The 21,479-nt window shown below is 44.7% G+C and overlaps 1 protein-coding gene across 1 annotated transcript in view; it reads left to right on the top strand.

The window, feature by feature from the left end:
- The window catches only part of LOC119251364 (butyrophilin-like protein 1), a 43,473-nt gene extending 41,743 nt beyond the window's left edge, over window positions 1–1,730 (top strand). Inside the window, exon 10 of the mRNA XM_054698680.1 lies at window positions 387–1,730. Within this exon, the coding sequence (XP_054554655.1) occupies window positions 387–403 (17 nt within the window). The 3' untranslated portion in view covers window positions 404–1,730. The remainder of the gene's footprint in view (window positions 1–386) is intronic.
- The last annotated feature ends 19,749 nt before the right edge of the window (window positions 1,731–21,479 follow it).

A 21,479-nucleotide genomic window follows, 5' to 3' on the forward strand; every position in this document is an offset into this window, starting at 1 on the left:
CCTGAGACACTCCACAAAGTTTCTCCCTTTCCTCCTGGGAAAGGCATTAGATGAATTTGTTCAATTTGGCTCACCTAGTAGAGTAAAACTAGAAGGGAAGCATTGTCACTTGGAAAAACGGGTAACACCTTGACCTGATATGGATGTAAATTGTCAATGATGATTGTCACCTTGTAATATTGTATACTTCAATTGTTTAATATATACAGGAATTGTTTCTGGAAATATAGGGAGAAAAGGTCTCAACAGATTCCTATTGATGGAACTGTTGAGAGTAAAACTTTTCTACTAAGGATTGAATAGACTTGGAAATACACCTGATATTTACTAAGTTTTCTTTGACATAATACTGATGATTTTTTTTGCATTTTGTTCTACATCCACAGTTTTCTTGTTTTGGTGACCAGGATCTGAAGCAAGGTTGCAATTTTTTTTCCAACAAAGCTAACTTGTGTTTGCATTTTCTCTCCCCTTGATACCAACACAGCATGAAAATAGTGGTAGTAATCTTTTACTACTTATCTCAGAGTCTGTTTTTGCATAACTTCCATAGGGATTTTGTTTGCTTAAACTGAAAAAAAATTGGACATAATTTCATTGTGTGGCTTTGTGTGGAGCTCTTCCAGAAAGTTGAAACAGAGCTGAACCAAGAAGAGGAGAACCTGTTTGCTTTGTTCATAGGGTTCCAGAGACCTCCAAAGAAGGTGAGGAAGCTTGCCTCCATTGGCAGGACTGGACAACCTGGCCAACAAAAAGTCCCTGGTACCCTCGAAAAGAGGAAAGCCCAGGTGGAGTCTCATAAGACCAACTTGTTCCAGAAGCCTACACGGACCGGATGTCAACAGTTCGCTCTGAATCCTATATGGATTATTCCAACAAAGCCAGCTAAAATTGCTGCTTAGTTATTCTGCCCTGTGATTTTATGCAAAAATAGGCAATATGGTTTAAAAGTAGATTTAGTTTGCAAACTGTTGCTATGCTGTTCAAAAAAATTTGGGATCAAGGTTAAGAGAATTTGTTTTTACATAAGTTGAACCATTTTAAGATTTTTTTTCCTGTGATTTTGACATATCTGCTGTGTTGTTCTGGCTAATGCCTCCAGATGTTTTTCTTTCGGCTTGGACTGATGAACTGTTTTTCCAGGAATGGAGGACTTTTGCTTTCCACAATGGACAATACCTGGAGGGATTTGTTTTCTTTCAGACTGGAACCCTGGAAAATTTTCATCTGAGACTGTATCCCAGCATCCATATGTTTGATCGTCATCACCATGGAAATGGTGGCAAAAAGTGAAAGGGGGGAATTGTTAGGGGGAAATGATGTCCTGAGTTAATTCCATACAGGCTTTGTGGACTCCACCCCCACTCCAGACTAAAGCCATCAAGACATTGGGAAAGACAAATCCCATCACCACCAAAGGGAGGGTGGCTGGGACCTGAGGGTGGAGTTGGGCAGCCAGGTTGGATATAAAAAACAAACACGTGGGCCTTGGGGGGCTAGCTGTCGCTCGCCTCCTGGCTATACAACTCCTGGCTTGCAGCCAGCTCTCAGAGTGCCATTTTGGGATTCCTGATCGCCGGATCGGGTAGGACTCATTTAAAACTTTGTCTCCCAGTTTTCTCCCTGAGCTGTACATTTCCTCATTTCCCCTTCCCTTGTAAATAAACCTTTATTAACCGTTCGCGTGTGCCTGCAGTAGAGCATTGATAAGTCCTTTTAAGCGCGCTGGTGAGGACCCACAGTCAGGCACCCCGCTTTGTATCGGGGTTCCTCTACAACAAAGCCAGGAGGTGAGTGAGCGAGAGAGCCCCCCAAGGCCCACGTGTCTGGTTTTATACCAAACCTGGCTGCTTAACTCCACCCTCAGGTACCAGCCACCTTCCCTTTGGTGGTGATGGGATTTGTCTTTCCCAATGTCCTCATGGTTTTGGTGTGGAGTGGGGGTGGAATCCACAAAGCCTGCATGGAATTATCTCAGGACATCCTTTTCCCCCTAACATCCCCAGGGGTCCTATGACATATGTGGCCCCCAATAATCTTGTGGCTCCTTTTCTTTCTTGGGGGCTGTAGGCTGGGGTCACCAGGCTCTCATTTAAGGGAACATATCCCTTTCCCCATAAGGCTGAGTCTGAGTATCTGGGGTGAGGAGGTGTGTGCCTTCATTATGTCGTTCGGAGTTGTCGCCTCAACTCTGTCCAGGGTTCCCAAACACCACATGGAGCCAGAGTTGCAAAGGCAAAAAGGCTTTATTGCTAGCTTAAGCTAGGACCCAACTCTGCCTGGTATACTGACATAACAGTCCCATCAGATTGAGAGAAGGGCCCCCTTGCAGGGCACAAGGCTTTCTTTATACCATATTGTTGGGAAGTGGGGATTTCCATTCTTAGCACCGAGTCTATTCTGATTGATTGATTGATCTGTTATCGGTGGTCTGAGTTTTTTTAAGTTCAGTTTTGCCCATTTTCTGTAGTCTCTGTGGTTTCTGCACAGAAACGATACACAGCTATGCCCTCCCTAAAATAGCTTGCTGTGTCTTCCCTAAAATGGCAGCTGCCTTGTTCATCCTACAATCCCCTCTTTTTCTTGTGCCTGCAAGGAGAGGGTAATCTTATCCTCAAGTTGGTCTTCTTGTTCACAGAGTCCATATTGGTTGTGAAGGACCAGCATCTGTACTGTATTAAACCTATCGTGGATAAAAGCAAGCAAGCGTGAGTATACAAGGGCCAAATGTGAGCATTAGCATGAGCAACACTAGAGGTCCGGCAAGGGCTGTTAACAGGGTTGTCAGCCAAGGGGTGGTATTGAACCAGGATTCAAACCACCCTTCACGAGCCTCACGTTCTTTTTTCCGTTTTGCCAGGCCCTCTCTTACTTTGGCCAGGGATTCCTTAATGACCCCCGAATGATTAACATAGAAACAGCACTCTTCCCCTAGGGCTGCACTGAGTCCTCCCTGCTGTAGGTGAATAAGGTCTAGCCCACATCAGTTTTATACCACAACCTCAGCCAGAGAAGAGAGAGAGAGAGTCTTGTAAATGTGAGATAGAAGTTTCTAATTTTTCTATGCCCTCATCTATGGCCTCCCGTAAACTGGAGTATTGCTGGCTGTAGGAAATTAAGGCCACAGCACCTGTGCCGGCTCCCACAAGACTGGCATCTAGGAGTATGCTCATAGTGATAGCAGTTATTGGTTCCCTCCTTAGGCATTTGGACATCTCAATGTCTTCCAGATAATCAAGAAGTACATTATAGGAATGATACATTAACTTAGGAACCAGATGCACCAAGATGCAATAGTCTTGGGTCTGGTTCAGGATTGAACCATGGGCGCAGGGGGTCAGGCCAGATGAGCATGTCCACCAGGCATCTGAGGGAGGGAGTAGATGCAATCCAAATGGGACAGAACCTATGGTGTGGTTGCACAGCTGCTGGTGAGACTGAGGAACATTACCAATAGAGTCCTTGCACAGACACCTATTATAAGGTTAGTGCTGCCACCTGCAATCTTGGGACCGGTTTGAGAGGGTATAGTTTCCAGGGATAGCAATCCCTTCATAATAGGGGGGAGATGTATGATAACACAGCCAGCATGAGATTGTCACCTCTGGCCTGGTGGCATTGAGAACCTGATATGCATGCTCCAGCATGTCTAGGAGTGCATCAGCTTCCGACAAGGGAGTGTCAGATAGTCTTTTGAAATGATTATTCTGACCCTTGTTGACCCTGGTTGTTGGGGAGTGTGCAGTAGTAGTGTTATAGGGCAGGGAGAGGGGCAGCCCAAACCCCGCAACCAGCCTGCTCTAAATAGGTTCTGCCATCCACCGCATCAACACAAAACATGAGACTTAAATGGGAAGGAACTTTAATACAACTAGGAAACAATACAGGAAAGGCAAAGAATCTAGTTTCTAAATCAAGCACCCAAAGTTACCCGTCCCCTCATGGATAAAAGTCCATCCATATGGGATTGGCCCAGAGCAAGGCCCCAAAGCCTGCCACAACTCTAAAGCATCTTCCAGTGGGGACCCACAGAAAAGGGTCAGAAACAACCAGACAAGCCCAGAAGGAAAAGAGCAAAATCAACATCAAGATAAAAGCTGTCATTGACACCTTCCCACGGGTCTCTCACCCACATCTGTGTCACCCAGTCCACGACCAAAAGACAAGCGCAGTTTCTTCACATGTCTCTAGGCTCCATGCACCTCCTCCAGGTCTCCTTCTGGCTCACCATCCTGCTTCCTTCCTCCCTCAGTCTCCTCTGCAGCCTCTTCTCTTTCTGCTCAGCTCCACCCTCCATTTGGGTGGGGCAGGGAAACTCCCCCTTTCCTGGGGACCACCTTGTTACAGTAGGGGCCCTGGTTGTTGGGGAGTGGGTAGTAGCCATTCTTGTCTTTTCCCCCCTGTGCCCAAGTGCATTATTAGGTCCTATATGGACAGAGGGTCCTGATGGGGATAAATGTGCAGCCTTTTTTTTTTTTTTTTTTAATTTATTTATATAAGCACTGGGTACAGTCAGATGCGCGGGAGGGTGAGAGAATTCACCAGAGCCAGAGAGGGAACAGAACAGGCAGACTGATGAAACACACTGCCGAGGGGAGCAGCGGACGCGGCAGGAGAGGTCTGCGCGCCATGTGGGACCCTCGCTGGAGGCCAGGAATCGAACCAGCACTGCAGAGGCTGCGGGCAGCTTCTCAGCCAAGCGTTCAACCGCTGCACCACCAGGGGAGGCCCAAATGTGCAGCCTTAAGGTGAGCAGGATTCCTGGGTCTGTACCTGTGATATAGATTCTAAGTCCCCAGGTCATCCCGCTAGCCCACTGAGAGAGCAGCTCGGGGTTTTTGCCTTCCTGAGTAAATATCAGAATGGCTGGGATGCACAAGTATGGGGAGCAGTGCTACTCATGTCGTCTACAAAGGTCTTGGCATGGGGCAGATTCCTGAAAAGTCAGGTATCTCTTTAGCTGACTCCTGCTAGGTTCTCCTCATTTGTTTATGGCTAGTTTCTACCATAGCAAATATACATATCTAAAAGTAATACTACAAACACTGATCAATTACTGAATAACCAATTTGATGACAAATGGCACTGCATGATACAAATATTACTTTTTTTTATAAAATTAGTAGGCCTATGCTAAAAGGCAGCAATTCAACATTTGGCCTTACATTAACAAGTGAAAAAACTTCCAGGAACAAAAGGCTGTAAACATCCCTGGCTGAGTCTTTTAGTATGGAGATGTGGCCCTTAAGGCAAAGACTAGTTGGAGAAGGAAATTCTTTTACCTTAAGGTTAGTAGTAACAGTTAAGTGTCAGAGGTGAGCCAGGCTCCTAGTGTGAGAAAACTTTTGATAAGCCAGGAGGCCCCTAGCTGACTCCTGCTAAATTATTCCTGTTTATCTAGGGCTAATTCCCAAGGATGTAGCAATTAGTATGGTAGCTGTTAGAGTAAACATTTAAGAATAAATCAAGGAGGGCGGAGCAACATGGCGGCGAGGAGAAGCTGCGAGTAAGATCTCCCATTAAAAAAGTTAATAGGGAGGAAAAGCGGCAGGTCCCAGTGAGAACTGGGACACGGAAGATAAACGGACGACTCCAGCAAACTACCCGAAGAAGAAAGTGGCCATAAAAGAGGACCAGAAGGGAGGAAAGCGCAGAACCCTGCTCCCCTCCCCCGCCCACAGAGGCGGCACTCTCCGACCCGCAGAGAGGAGGAAAACAAAAAACCAAAACGGCCAACAAGAACAAACGACGCAGCAAGCGGGACTGTGAGTGGAAAGAAACTATTGCAGCCACCACACCCTGTGAACGGGAGCTGTGGAGAACCCTGCAGGATTCGCCCGCGGCACGGCGGTGAGCAAATGGCTCCGGGCGCCATTAGAGAAGAACAAAGACCCCGGGAGACGCGCACACAGCCCGGGCTGCCCATAAGCTTGCGCAGAAAAGCGGCGTGCTCGGCGCGCTTGAAAAGCAAACGCGGACCAGGATCGTGGCTGCCCAGGTCCCCGTGCCTGCGACCTAGGCTTGCGGGGAGACGCATGGAGGCCCTCACGGAGGTGAAAGTCCCTCACTGAGTGAGCAGGAGCCAGGCGGCCAGGCACGGGAACGGGGTGCAAAAGGCGCCATTCCCGCGCCACTGAACTGGGCTACAGCCCGCGTCCTAGAACTGAGGGCTTTGAACTGAGACCCGGGGCACGAAATTCGGGGCGTGGGTTCTCCACGACGGTGGGGCACAAGGCAGACACAGCACACCAAAGCTGTTGAGGTTTACCCTACCATTCCTGCTCTGTTCCCTGTCCCACGGGTTGGGGGGAGGCGAAAAAACAGCCCCCCAAGGACAATAGGAGAGATCTCTGGCGCCACCTAGCGACCAGAAAAAAAAAGTCACTAACACCCCATAGAACAGGAAATTTCTTAAGACTGCTTGAAAAGGGCAGAAGGCTTCTGGAGGACCCAGTGGCCAGCTGGGAAGTTAGCCCATGCCAGGCCCCTTCCGACCAGCAGTCTGAGCCCACAGAGGGAACAGGCACCCACGGCCAGGGCAGACCGGGTGCGCAGAAGAGTGTGCCTGAAACCGGAGGCGCAGGGACTGCATCCCGCTTCGCCATTTTAGAACAGGGACATTTCTTCAGTAAAAACTGCCTAAAACCAGCAGAAAGCTCCCCCAGAAGCCAGAGATGGCTCCTGGTGGAGCCAGAGGGGAGCAGAGAAGTTCACCCAAGATGCCAGCCAGTCCGAGCAACACAGTGTCCCAATGCATACGACAAATTAGAAAACAGACAGTAGGGAGTAGAAGAACCACACGCAACCTAACAACTCCTCAGGAAAGAAGCAAACCACAAAAAGAAAACCACTCCCCAGATTGCAACGACAGCAACTTGGAAGAACTTCTGGGCCTTCCAGAAAGAAAATTTAAAATTGTCATGATTAAAAAAGTGATAGATCAGAAGAAGGAAATTGAGTCCCTAAAAAGGGAAAACAATGGTCAGAAGAATGAAATTGAGTAAATAAAGAGGGAAGTAAAAGAAATGCAGGAGATTAAACAATTAATGGAGGAACTAAAGAACTCTGGGAAAAGCAATGAAAGCAGAATAGATGAAATGGAAGAACGAATAAGTACTCTTGAAGACACAGAAATAAAAAGAACCAAAACAGAAAAGGAAAGAGAAGTACGAAGGAAAAAGAATGAACAAAGACTTCGGGAACTATCTGACTCCATGAGGAAAGGAAATATAAGAGTTATAGGAATTCCAGAAGGAGAGGAGAGAGATGTAGGAACAGAGAAAATATTCAAAGAGATAATTGAAGAGAACTTCCCAAATGTGAAGAAGGAGCTGAAAATTGATATACAAGAAGCAAGAAAAACACCAAACTTCCACGACGAAAGGAAAAACACAGCAAGACACATAATAGTAAAGCTCCCAAGAATCCAGGACAAGGAAAAAATAATGAAGCTGACAACAGGGAAGAAACAGATAACATTCAAAGGAAAACCAATCAGGCTGACATCAGACTTCTCTGAAGAAACACTACGGGCAAGGAGAGAGTGGAGGGACATAGTCAATAGACTCCAAGAAAACAGATGCCAACCAAGAATACTCTATCCCGTAAAGCTCTCTTTCCTCCATGAAGAAAGAATATGGACCTTCCCAGACAAAGAGAAACTCCGGAATTTCATTACGACTAAACCCCCACTCCAAAAAATACTACAGGGAATCCTAAAGCCAGAACCTCAGAGGGACGAATAACAACGAAAGAAGACCAAAAAAAAAAAAGTTATTAAAGAATAAATAAATAAAATCAAAGGAAAGACAAACACAATGGCAAATACAGATGCGAACATATCAATATTAACTCTAAATGTAAATGGACTAAACTGTTCAATAAAAAGACACAGTGTTGCAGCCTGGATTAAGAAACAAAACCCAACCTTTTGCTGTCTCCAGGAAACACATTTAGCTACAAAAGATAAAAATAGACTCAAAGTCAAAGGATGGAAAACAATCCTACAAGCAAATGGGCCAAAAAAGAAAGCAGGAACAGCTATACTTATATCAGATAAAACAGACTTCAAACTCAAAAAGATAAAAAGAGACCCCAACGGTCACTACATTATGATCAAGGGGACAATACTTCAAGAAGAAATAACCCTCATTAACATATACTCACCAAACGAAAGAGCACCAAAATATATCAGACAACTGTTGTCCTCTCTGAAAACAGACATCAGAGAAAACACATACGTAGTGGGAGACTTCAACACACCACTATCAACAATGGATAGATCAACAAGACAAAAAATAAGTAAAGAAACTAAAGCTCTAAATAAGGACCTAGAGCATTTGGGCTTAACAGACATCTATAGAACACTAAACCCAAAAAAAATGGAGTACACATTTTTCTCAAGCGCACACGGACCATTCTCCAGGATCGATCACATACTGGGGCACAAGACAAACATCAACAGATACACCAAGATTGAAATCATACCAACCATCTTTTCGGAACATGAAGGCATCAAACTAGAAATAAACCATAAAAAGAAGGCAAGGAACTATCCTACCTCATGGAGATTAAAAACCACACTACTGGAAGACCACTGGACTAACGAGGAGATCAAAGAAGAAATTAAAAAATTCTTTGAATTGAATGACAAGGAGGACACCAATATCCTAAATGTATGGGATGCAGCAAAAGCAGTAATAAGAGGAAAATATATAGCAATAGAAGCTCACATCAAAAAACAAGAAAGAACTCAAAGAAACAACCTAATCTCGAAGCTCAAAGATCTAGAAAAAGAACAACAAAAAAACCCAAAACCAGTAGAAGAAAAGAAATAATAAAAACCAATGCAGAAATAAATGAAATTGAAACTAAAAAAACAATCCAAAAGATCAATGAAACCAAGAGCTGGTTCTTTGAAAAAAATAAATAAAATAGACAAACCCCTAGCCAGGCTCACAAAGGAAAAAAGGGAGAAAGCACAAATAAACAGGATCATCAATGAAAGAGGAGAAATCACAACGGACACAGCAGAAATCAAAAGAATAATCAGTAACTACTATGAACAGTTATATGGAAACAAGTTCAACAATCTAGAGGAGATGGACAAATTCCTACAACTCTACAATCACCCAAAGCTAGATAAAGAAGAAATAGAACACCTAAACAGACCAATTACAATTAGCGAAATTGAAATGGTAATCCAAAACCTCCCCAAAAACAAAAGCCCAGGACCTGATGGATTTACAAATGAATTCTACCAAACATTCAGAGACGAATTAGTGCCTATCCTTCACAAACTCTTCCAAAAAATTGAGAAGGAAGGGACAATACCAAACACGTTCTATGAAGCCAATATTACACTAATACCAAAACCGAATAAGGACAACACAAAAAAGGAAAACTACAGGCCAATCTCCCTAATGAACACTGATGCAAAAATCCTCAATAAAATTTTAGCTATCAGAATCCAACAATGTATCCATAAGATAATTCACCACGACCAAGTTGAATTCATTCCAGGGACACAAGGATGGTTTAACATCCGAAAATCAATCAACGTTATCCAACACATCAACAAAAAGAAATATAAAAACCATATGATAATATCAATATATGCTGAGAAAGCTTTTGACAAAGTGCAACACCCATTCATGATAAAAGCCCTTGAAATTCTTGGGATACAAGGAACATACCTCAACATCATAAAGGCCATCTATGACAAGCCAACAGCCAGTATCATTCTCAATGGTGAAAAGCTGAAAGCAATTCCATTAAGATCTGGACCAAGACAAGGATGTCCACTCTCACCACTGCTTTTCAATATAATACTGGAAGTCCTAGCCAGAGCAATAAGACAAGAGAAAGACATCCAAGGAATCCAAATAGGAAAAGAAGAAGTCAAAGTATCACTATTTGCAGATGATATGATAATATACGTAGAGAACCCCTAAATCTCCACAGAAAAACTAATTCAACTCATCAATCAATTCAGTAAAGTGGCAGGATACAAAATCAACATGCAAAAGTCAGTAGCCTTCCTATACACAAACAATAAATCTGAAGAAGAAGAAATAAAAAAAAACATCCCTTTTATTATCGAAACAAAAAAAATCAAATATTTGGGAATAAATCTAACAAAAGAGGTAAAGGACCTATACAAAGAAAACTATAAATCACTGTTAAAAGAAATAGAAGAAGACACAAAGAAATGGAAAGACATCCCCTGCTCATGGATTGGAAGAATAAACATTATTAAAATGGCCATCCTCCCAAAAGCAATATACAGATTCAATGCTATTCCAATCAAAATTTCAATGTCATTCTTCAAAGAAATAGAACAATTATTGATGAAATTCATATGGAATCACCAAAAACCCCGAATAGCCAAAGCTCTACTGAAAAAAAAAAGAAGGAAATGGAGGCATCACACTCCCAGACTTCAAACTATACTACAAAGCCATAATCATCAAAACCACATGGTATTGGAACAAGAACAGACATACAGACCAATGGAATCGAATAGAAAATCCAGAAATAAACCCACAGATTTATGGTCAACTAATCTTTGACAAAGGAGCAAAGACTATGCATTGGAGCAAAGAAAGTTTGTTCAATAAATGGTGCTGGGAAAACTGGGTCGCTACATGCAAAAGAGTGAAGCTTAACCACTACCTCACACCATACACAAAAATCAACTCAAAATGGATTAAAGAACTAGACATAAGACCTGAAACCATAAAATACATAGAAGGAAATATAGGCGAAACACTACGGGATTTGCACATTAAAGACATCTTTACAGACACATCACCCAAAGCAGTGATAGTGAAGGCAAAGATAAACAGCTGGGACTACATCAAATTAAAGAGCTTCTGCACAGCAAAAGAGACAATAACAAAAACAAAGAGAAACCCCACCAACTGGGAGAACATTTTTGCACCCAACACTAATGATAAAGGACTGATCACAAAAATCTGCAAAGAGCTGATGAGACTCAGCAACAACAAAGAAAATAATCCAGTCAAAAAATGGGCAGAAGAGCTAAAATGAAACTTCTCTGAAGAGGAAATGCAAATGGCCAACAGACATATGAAAAAATGTTCAACATCACTTGTAATCAGGGAAATGCAAATCAAAACTACCATGAGATACCATCTCACACCAGTGAGAATGGCACATATTAAAAAAACTAGCAACAACAAATGTTGGCGAGGGTGTGGAGAAAAAGGAACTCTCCTGCACTGTTGGTGGGAGTGCAAACTGGTCCAACCACTATGGAGAGCTGTGTGGAGATTTCTGGACCTACTAAACATAGAGCTTCCATATGATCCAGCAATTCCACTCCTAGGTATTTACCCAAAGGACACAGAAACATCAATTCCAAGGAACACCTGCACCCCTATGTTTATAGCAGCACTGTTTACAATAGCTAAGCTTTGGAAACAACCCAAATGCCAAAAAAAAAATGACTGGATCAAGAAGATGTGGTACATATATACCATGGAATATTACTCAGCATTCAAAAGATAAACACATGCAATTTGCAGCAACATGGATGGCGCTGGAAGGGATCATGCTCAGAGAAATAAGCCAAAAAGAAAAAGAAAAATACCGGATGGTCTCACTCATAGCAGGAATCTAGAAAACTTAAATAAGGGACCAGGAAAATGAATATAAGAAAGTGAAAATCAAAATCAACAAAAACTATGAACCAGAGACACTTTTTGGGGGGTGGGAGGCAGGAGGGGAGGGATTGGGGTCAGAATGGGGCGTTTGCAATTGTATGGGGGAATATAAAAATAAAATTTATTATTTATAAAAAAATAAAATAAAAAAAAATAAAATAAATAGTATTCCCCCCCACCCCAAAAAAAAAAGAAAGTAAGCTCTGGTAATAAAAAGAGAAAAAAAATCTAGGATGATTCATATGGGGACACAGAATTGGTAATGCTGCAATAACAGTGCCTTTCTTTATATGATAATACTCAAAGCACTTACCACCTAAGCCTTCCCTGTTTATGAAACACTTTCGTTTTAATCCTTCACAGTAACCCTTTGGGTTGTTAGCAGTTTTGTCTGTGCCCAGGATGGTGAAATTTTATTGCAAGGAAGTTGAATTAACTTGCTCAGGTTTGCAATGCATTGAGTTACTCTGCTTAACAATTTTTACAACAAATGAAGGCCACTGTTAAAGATACTGAGTGAACAGAAAGGAATTTTCCAAATATGTCCCGGTGGTTAAAATTTATTTTTAGTCTGCTTAGTTGAGAAGACCGGGGGAGTTAAAAGCCTGCCCCTCCATACACTCACAAAAAAAATGTAGATTAAAAGAAAGAGAGGATAATGAAAAATAGTTTCATTATTGTTCAGCAGAAAAGGCAGTTTAAAATAAATATGGTGAGATAAAGAATAAAGTCGTTAACATCCTATGGGGAATGAAACTAATGCTGGGATTTATCTTCTCTACTGAACAGAAAGCATGTGACGTCAGTCAACACATCCTTAATGAATGAAAAGAACCCAAATCAAACACTACATGTTCACTAGATTATTGCATAACTTTATATCTGATTAACCAGTCTCTGCAACACCCTAGATGTGACTGAAAAGACATGACACCCAATTTCATCATTATTTGTGGGTTTTTAATAGCTTTTCTTAACTATAGAAGGAAGCATTTCAGGGATAATAGTTGAGGGAGGACCAACACCTGGGTAAAAAAATAAATACACAAACATCACGTCACAGGACCCAGAAGAAAAGCAGTACGACCAGGAGAAATGCGTGTCCTCGGCTGTGACTGGAGTGTCCCCTCCAGGGCTCATCCTGACACTGTGCAGGGGCCAAGGGACACGCTCCTGGGGTCCAGCTCCAGGTCACACAGGAGGGCACGTGGGGGATGTGGGCCAGGAAGCAATGAGTGAGTGATGGGAGAGTCCACACCTGTGACTACTCAGCTCCACATGAACCATTTACATACAATTCTACCACCAAACAACACAACTATGTTTTCAACAATCAAGAGAAAGCTCAGTTTAAGAGTGAAGAAGTGTTGGCCTTACCTCAAAATGACAAGACAGCCCGACCCAATCTTTTGTAGCTCACATTTTATTTTATTAATTTCTCAAATTTATTCATAATCCTTTTCTTTACTTCCCAAAAAACTCATTATAAACCTAAGTTTCAAAGCTTATATGAAGTATAAGAATAAGAAAAAAGAGGAGAGAAATGGATAATAAATAAAAATTAGTTCACACAGCAAGAAGAGAAAATGCAAAAACTATTATTTTTTTTTAATTTATCACACATCTTTATGATGTCTGACACCATCACCTCTCCCCCTTCTCTGTCTCCTCCCACCAGAACCACGTCAGTGTCCCCTGGGGGAGGCATCACACCTTCCTCCCTGCAGGTCTGGGGCTCAGGATCCTGCTTCCTCTGGCAGCTGTGGTTCCTGTGACCCTTTGCCTCAGGACGTGGAAGGACCAAGTCAGCACAGGGACACCTGGAGCTCAGGTCACAGTTCCCCAAGTCACCCTGAGTCAGCCTCTTCATTCTCATCTGAAGTCTTCCTTCCAGCTAGTGTTGACACAAAATGGGAACACAAATCCTTCTCTTATATTTGCTAAATTAACATAGCACAAGTTTTTAACTAGAAACAGAAATGTACTAAAGTTTGGAAAAATAGGTGTATTTCTTCCATTCCAGAATGGGAAACATGTTAAGTAATTGTCCATCATTCACCATATCCCTGAAAATGTTTTCTTTACCAAATGAAAAAGTATTTCCAATGGAAAAGTAAATCCCACACCAAACCAGTTAAAAGTAAGACAATTGTATCCTTTGTGACCCCAGCAGAGGCCTGACCTGACTGTTCTCTTAGCCACGGCCCAGGAAACTGCACTCAGAGCAGGAGGACGAGACTCCAGCATTCGGGACTCACCCAGAGGTCTGTCCACCAGGGAACCTGCAGCCCCAAGAAGAGCCCAGGGCAGGGCTGGACAGGGAAGGGGCCTCATGGGGACATGGTCTCAGGGGTGCAGGGAAGGAGGGGAGCTTCAGGCCCTGGGGGAGCCCCATCCACACCAGAGCCTGAGGGGATCCCCTCCCCTGGGGGACTCACAGGCTCCCCCAGAGAAGGAGGATTGTTCATGGCACAGAGGGCTTCTGGGGCCCAGGCTCCAGGGGGCAGAGGGTCAGGGACACTTCTCCTAAATAACCAAAATAACAGACAGAGTATGGGAGAAGAGTCCCTGAGGACTCAGGAGGGAAGGAGAAGATGTGGGAGCCATCAGTCATGTCATAGGAGACGTCCCCGTGATCATAGTCCAGGAAAACCCCCACCCTGTGGGGAACCTGCCTAAGACATAAGTGAGAAAGTGGATCAGAATAGGCTGAAAAACCTGTTGTTTCCTTTCCCATAGTCCAGAACCCATTCAGGGGGGACACAGAGCTGTATCTCATTTTCTCATCTTTCCTCCAGATGCCCAGAGCCCACTTGCATCTGTCTCTACTCCTGACCTCAACTTCCCAGTAACAGCATCCTGATGTGATGCCCTCAAGGCCCAAAACACTCCGTCCCAAAAGTGAACCGTAGTAATTAGAGATGACACTCTTCCTGTTATGGGAGAACACAGTTTTTGGACTGGAAACACTTGTTACAGACCCTGTGGAGAGAAGAAAACATAGTGCAAGGCCCCCAGCCTCATAACATGGGCACACACCTCCTCACCACAGATACGTCACTGTATTGAGGGGGGGGAGTATTTATTGAAATGGAAGCCTTGTGACCCCAGTCCATAGAACCTAAAACAAGAGAAGGATTCAAAAGACTTACTGGGAGTCAGATATGCCACAAAACCCCTGGGGACCAGCCTGGACTCCAAGGACTCAGGAGCCCCATTAGCACCCATAACCAGTCACCCCCCCATCCCAGCCAGCTGTGTGATGTCACAGCTGCACCCACCTCACTCCCATGGAGGGTGCAGAATCTGGGTCCACACAGAGAACAGAAGGAAAGGCCAGAAGCTGAGCAGCCCCAGAGAGAACAGAGTCACTCACAGACCCGGAACTGCTCCTTCCGCCAATCTGCAAGAGACACACATGTCACATGAGAGACTCTAGATACTGACACATCAGGGTTCAGGCCTAGTTTTCTACAAGACAGTTACACAGAATTTATAGTGCAAAGTGTTCATTAATATTTAGTTAATGTATTTATCTTTTTGATTCACACACACACACACACACACACACACACACACACCCATCCCAACCGTCATGCTTCAACATTTCCATGAGGGCCTCCCTGGTGCCTCAAGGGGTTATGGTGCAGCACTATGAAGCTATCCATAGCCACTGCAGCACGAGTTAGATCCCCGGCCACGGTGCTGACTCACGTGGCACAGCAGTTCTCTCCTGTCTTGCCTGCTGCTCCCCTCAGCAGTGTATTTCAGTCATTCTACCTGTTCTGTTCCCTCCTCTGTCTCTGGTGAATCTTCTCACCACCCCCACACTCTGGCCTGTACCCCAGTTCTTGTATGCATAAATAAATACATTTAAAAAAAAACTCATGAGGGTTAAATTATAAAGCTTAATGCACAGAGATTGAGAGACTGGATACCAGCTGAACAGAAAGGCCTTACCCAGATATGACCATCAATAATGCTTTTCAAGTCACCAGCCACACACGCATCCAGCAAATATGGTTCTCTTAAAAAATTATGGAGGGCCTCCCTGGTGCCGCAGTGGATTGAGCGCAACCCTGTGAAGCTGTCCGCAGCCTCTGCAACACCTGATCGATTCTGAGCCAGCCAGGGAGATTCCACTTGGCGCGACAGATCTCTCCTGTCTCACCCATTGTTCCTCTTTGGTCCTGCCTGTTCTGCTCCCCGCTCTGTCTCTGGTGAATTCTCTCACCCTCCCACGACTCTGGCCTGTACCCCAGTGCTTGTATAAATAAATAAATCTTTTAAAAAAAGTGTTATGGAGATAAAAATTTCAAAAGCTGCACATACTTATAAATAAGTAATTGAGCTGAATGTGGAGGCTATCTCTGAGCCACAGGGAAAGAGCTACACCTTGACTGAGCTGCACATGCAGGTAACATGAATTAGGATACTCAGGACACTGCAGCAGAGGGCCCTGTCCACTTAGAAGGGGGTGGAGAGAGTTCTAGGGGGAGAAAGAGGTGCACAGTAGGAAACATGGACACACATTGGGAAGATCAAACACTACTGACATCTCCTCACATCTTCATGGGTGGTGGGAACAAAGCCATCCCTATAGAGAAAGAACAACAAAGAAATAGTGGATTGACTCCTCAATTTCCTCCAAGAATAGCCTAGAAATAGCTCTCAAAAAACTCTCTGCATAAACAGAATAATGTCTGCAAAGATGATATGAACCCACGAACCTGTAAAGATGTGACCTAAAAGAGGAGAGAAAAATCTGCAGGTGGTACAGAGACCTGGAAACAGGGGTGTTCTTGTGGAATATCAGGGGAACCAATCACATGAGCCTTAACAGCCATGACCCATATACCTGTGCTCAGAGACAGTCACATAGTGACGGCAGCAGGGCCATAAAGAGGCTGCAGGGCAGGCTGTGTAGACCAAGGATGGGGGTGCTCCATCAATGCAGGGGGCCCTAGATCCTGGGAGAGGAAGGGGCTCCTGGAAGGAGGGAGCTGCCAGACCCTGGAGTTAGTCCCAGGACGAGGTCTCAGGTGTCTGCCCTGCAGGCGTGTGAGATGATAAACTGTGTGGGTGAAGCTGCTCAGGGTGTGGTGACATGTGTCAGCAGCAGCTGGAGCTCTGATGCCCCATGTGGGGGCCCAGGCAGATGATCAGGGCCCTAGCAGGGGAGGATCTGGAGGGAGCACCAGCACCCCATGATGCATGTGGAGAGACGAGGACCCAGGAGTGTCACCTGCTCCAGGGGTGATGAAGGAAGAGAGGGTTGGCTGGAGAGTAGGCAGTGAGGGAAGGATGGGTATGGAGAAGAGGACAAGGAGGTGGGACAGGAGGAAGGAACCAGAAGGTTTACCAATTTGCTGACCAGAGACAGATGCAGACCATGACTCTGCTCTGGAGGGAGGGTCACCCACGAGCCCTAATGACCAGATAGGACGAGCCCTGCCCCCCTCAGCATGTGCCACACAGGCTCTTAGACCAGTGGCCCCAGGGGAGCCCCTGAAATGACTGAAAGGGGAGCACAGGCCCCTCTCCCGCAGAGCCCCAAGGGCATGTCATCCCCTAACCCACACCTGCCTGGCAAGGAGGAAGCAGGTCATTCCCCAACACTCAGGTCAGACACTCAGGTCAGCAAGACTCTGAGGCTGTCAGGGGAGAGCGTGAGTTTCCCCACTGTGTGAGGAGAGAGGGGTAGAGAGGAGAATCCAGAATCCACATTTATAGACATGATGAACAACATTTTCTTGCACATATTTTGTATAAGTATGTGACAACCAATCACACCTATACAAGTTCATTCAGAAAACTTGGCAGAGTCCAGTGTGTGAAAAATAGTGCTTCATTAAAGATAAACTAAAATAAAATATTAAGATAAAAATAAAATGAAAAAAATAGACAAATTGGCATTTTGATCTTTGTTGTGCTGTTGATAGGAAACAAGGTCACGTAAAAAAGAAAAAAGGTCACATGTGTGGTCCTTGTGACTTCTCTGAGAAAAAAATGAGTTTTAAAATTGATTGGTTTTCAAATTAAATAAAGTTTTTTTGAAAATGTAAATATATGTATTAAAAAACAACAGAAGAGAAAGTTGTGTTTCGAGCCTCAGACTTCTGGTTCTGGCTCAGGGGTGAGGAAGTCAGGCCCTCAGCCCTGTGCTGCTGGCCAAGGGCTCCCCTTTATCAACACAGAAGGATGAGGGTTTGGGTAAGAAGTTCTGCACTGCTCAGAAAGTACAGGCCATGCTTTTTATCACTGGATATTTCTGCTCTTTTTCTCCAGTTAAAATTTTTCTAAGAGCTCAGAAATGAACGAATAAATTTCCTTGTTTTAATTAAGAGTTCAGTTGACATCCAATTGTACTTATCTACTTTACCACATCACCAAAAAAAAAAGAAGAAGAAGAAAACAAGAACAGAGGCAGAAGGACGAAAGGTAGAAAAGAGAAGTGGCATTTTATTTTTGAGATTAGTCAATTATAATTTATGGCAAGACTTTAATTCAGAAAATATTTTTCAACTTTATAAATGAGATAATACCTGTATCCATATGTGAACATGTGAGTCTGAAAATGTTGATTCTAGTGTATTAATTGGTGTATCTTTACATAAAAGGGGGGCAGGCCAACAAAAATATGTCTATGTTAAAATACATGACATATAAACTCAGCAGAGCCTGGAATGATGGTAAAGAGATCATATGATTTTCACTTTGTGGAAATAAATACCAGGGGAACCAGGGAGACTCTCAGGAGGGTCCTCACACTGCTGGTCCCAGACCCCTCCCCCACAACCCCCCTCTCTGTGACTGAGGGTCTGTGTCCAGGACCATAAACAAACCCCTGAGCAGGGAAAGGGCATCTGACTCAGGCCTCAGGTGCAGGCCCTGTCTTGGGAGCACCGGGGGGTGGTGGGGAGAGGGGTTCATATCAAAGACAAACTCCATTAGATAGTTGCCAAAAAATGGTGCATAAAAATGTAATTTTACTGTAGTACTTCAAAAAGGGGTCAAGGAGCCCAATATATACCATGACCAAGTTTTGCACAGCCCCTGCACTATCGAAATTCAAACAGGGCGACTGTGCTCTTTGGCCTCCCTTCAGTCCCTCTGTGGATCCAAACCTCCAGAAGGCACTTCTCCAACCCAACCCTCTCTTCCTTCCCGTCACCTCTCCTCCGCCATCTGGATGTCAATTTCCTAAATGTCTCCCTACCCTTTGTCCTGGAAATGATTATAACCATTCTAGGTCCCTCTTTTTCCAATCCTCACACTTCATCTCCAAGAAGTAAATAATAAATATGACCCTCAGACATTCAGCCAACAGAAAATTCTCCTAAAATGGAAGGCAATGGTTCTGAACAATCCCAGATTACATATTTCATCATTTTATAGAAACATACACACATCCAGGATTTTACATATAAATTCATGTCTTTCAGGGCCTCCCTTGGTGGCACAGGCAGTTGAGAGCCTCGCTGTGAAGTTTTCCCGCAGCCTCTGCAGCACCTCTTTGTTTCCGGCTGGCTGGTGAGGGTCCCACATGGCGCAGCAGACCTCTCCTGTCTCTCCTGCTGTTCCCCTCAGCAGTGTATTTCCTCAGTCTGCCTGTTCTGTTCCCCACTCTGTCTCTGGTGAATCCTCTCACCCTCTCTTGAATCTGGCCTGTACCCCGTTTCTTGTATAAATAAATAAATAAATAAATAAATATTTAAAAAAAAAATCATGTCTTTCATAGGTCCTAAGCCAGGAGTCCATAACCTGCCCAGAAGCTATGACCCCAGACTCAGAACATCTGCTCTAAAGCAAATGATTCCTCAGCAACCAAAAAGGCTTAGAGGGAAAATTCAGCTTGCAAATGGATCAGAGCATGAGGAGACAGAGAAACAAGAGGAAACAGGAAAAAACAAAACTGAATACACAGAAGGACAGGAATTGTGGGTTCAGAAGGATCCAACCAAGGGCTCAGTTAGTAAGACCAGCTACCTAGGTGAGAAGTAGGACTCCTGAAATCTAGAGATCAGCCATGCCTGATCCATACAGTTGTTCCTGCACAGCCTCTCCTCACACTGACCCCCACTGTCCTCACCCACAGGAAGGACCATGACCTGCAGGGAGGACAGGGCACGTGGAGGCAGGTCTGTGCTCACAAGTGGGGAGGCCTGCAGTTCTCAGATGGAAGTTCCAGAGTGAGAGGAGACCATGAACCCCAATCCCTTCCTGGTGGGGTCCCCTGATAGAGAAGGGGCAGAGAGGAGGCTGGAGGGGGTCCTGTGACCCTCAGGGCCACTCACCGGCATACAGCTGGGCCTTCCTCCAGGCTGAAACGGAACACACAGCTAGGTAAGACCTCAGCACAACCACCTGCTCATGTGATCTAGGTACCCTGGTCTCCCCCTGTTATATACCTAAGACACTTTGGGGAGAGTAAAGGAAAGGCTCCAGAGGTCATGACCCCCAGCCCTGTGCAGACAGCAGGGGGTGGTGGGAAATCCATGGCTCAGATCAGGACCCTGCAGGACAGACTGACCCAGCCCTGCCTGCTGCTGCTGGGGGTTTTGGGCAAGTCACTGAGTGCCTCTGGGTCTCAGCCTTTAAAAACTGCTGTTTTACTCACAATTCATTGTTTCTTCATGATCATAAGCAGTACATGAGAAGATGTTGTTGTAATATATTCATTAGTCCATAATAAATATGTAAGTATTTTGTAACAAATATACCTGGGAATTTAAAGGGAACATGAAATAAAAATATGGCATGTCCATAAAACCAGCTCCAGGGTAAAAGTTGCCCATCTTCTCAGGTGAAATATTCCTCTGAGATAAACACTCTCTGAGAGATGGAAAGTCTCCCCACCCCCTCCCATGCAGGATCCTCCCTCCCTTTCCCATCACTCCAGATGAGCTTCTTCAGGAGCAGAGAGAACAGACTCTCCCTGGGTGGGGTACTGGGGAGAGAGGGCAGGAGGAAGTCATGCTCCTAAACTTAAGAGTCAATTGATTTGTAAAACCTGAGAGCAGCTGCTTCTGCTTCCAGGTGCTGACCAAGAACCAGATGCACTGAAGGCCAGAAAGCCAGCACCATGGTGGGAAGGTCAGGGCTGGAAGGTCTGAGACCCAGGTTTCAAGAGACTCCTGTGGTCACCAACCCACCAAGATCCAGACTTGGTAGGTGTAGGGGCAAACAGTCCAGATCTGAGAGAGCCCATGCAGCAGGCTCCTGTCTCCTACCAGCTCCCACTTCCACCCCAGGGAAGGGTCCACATGTCTGTGCTGAGACAAAAAAGGAGACGGACCCCTGGGCACTGGAAGGAGAGGAGACCGAGGACATCTGGAGCATCACTCACCAGCCAGGTAAGCTGCCTTCCTTCGGTCTGAAAAGCAACACAGAAATCAGATGAGCTAAGAACCAGAATCTCCTATGAAGGGGACACAGAGAGTTCAGAAGGGAAAACAGAGCTTACCTAGAATTGCCTGGAACTCATCTAAAAGAGTAAGAAAAAAGAAAAGAAAAAGCATAAACTCCATCCTTATGGATAAAAACTGTGAGGTAGAGAACGAAAAAAAAAAATGGTTCTCTCTGTGTCCTGGTAGTTCCACCTCCAGACCCATCTAAGCCTCCAAGTTCTACTGTCCTCTCTCGGTCTTTCCAGTCACCTGCTCTGATCTCCCTGCAGAGGGACCTGGGCCCTGGCTCTGGTGTCAGCTTGTCCCTCTCAGCAACCACTGTCTTACTCACCAGCCTGGCCCCTGTCCTGCCTTACCTGTGTCCTTCAGAGCCTCCTCCTTA

The sequence above is a fragment of the Talpa occidentalis genome, unplaced genomic scaffold, assembly GCF_014898055.3.
Source record: "Talpa occidentalis isolate TD23 unplaced genomic scaffold, MPIMG_talOcc4v2.1 talOcc4.2, whole genome shotgun sequence".
Lineage (NCBI taxonomy): Eukaryota > Metazoa > Chordata > Mammalia > Eulipotyphla > Talpidae > Talpa > Talpa occidentalis.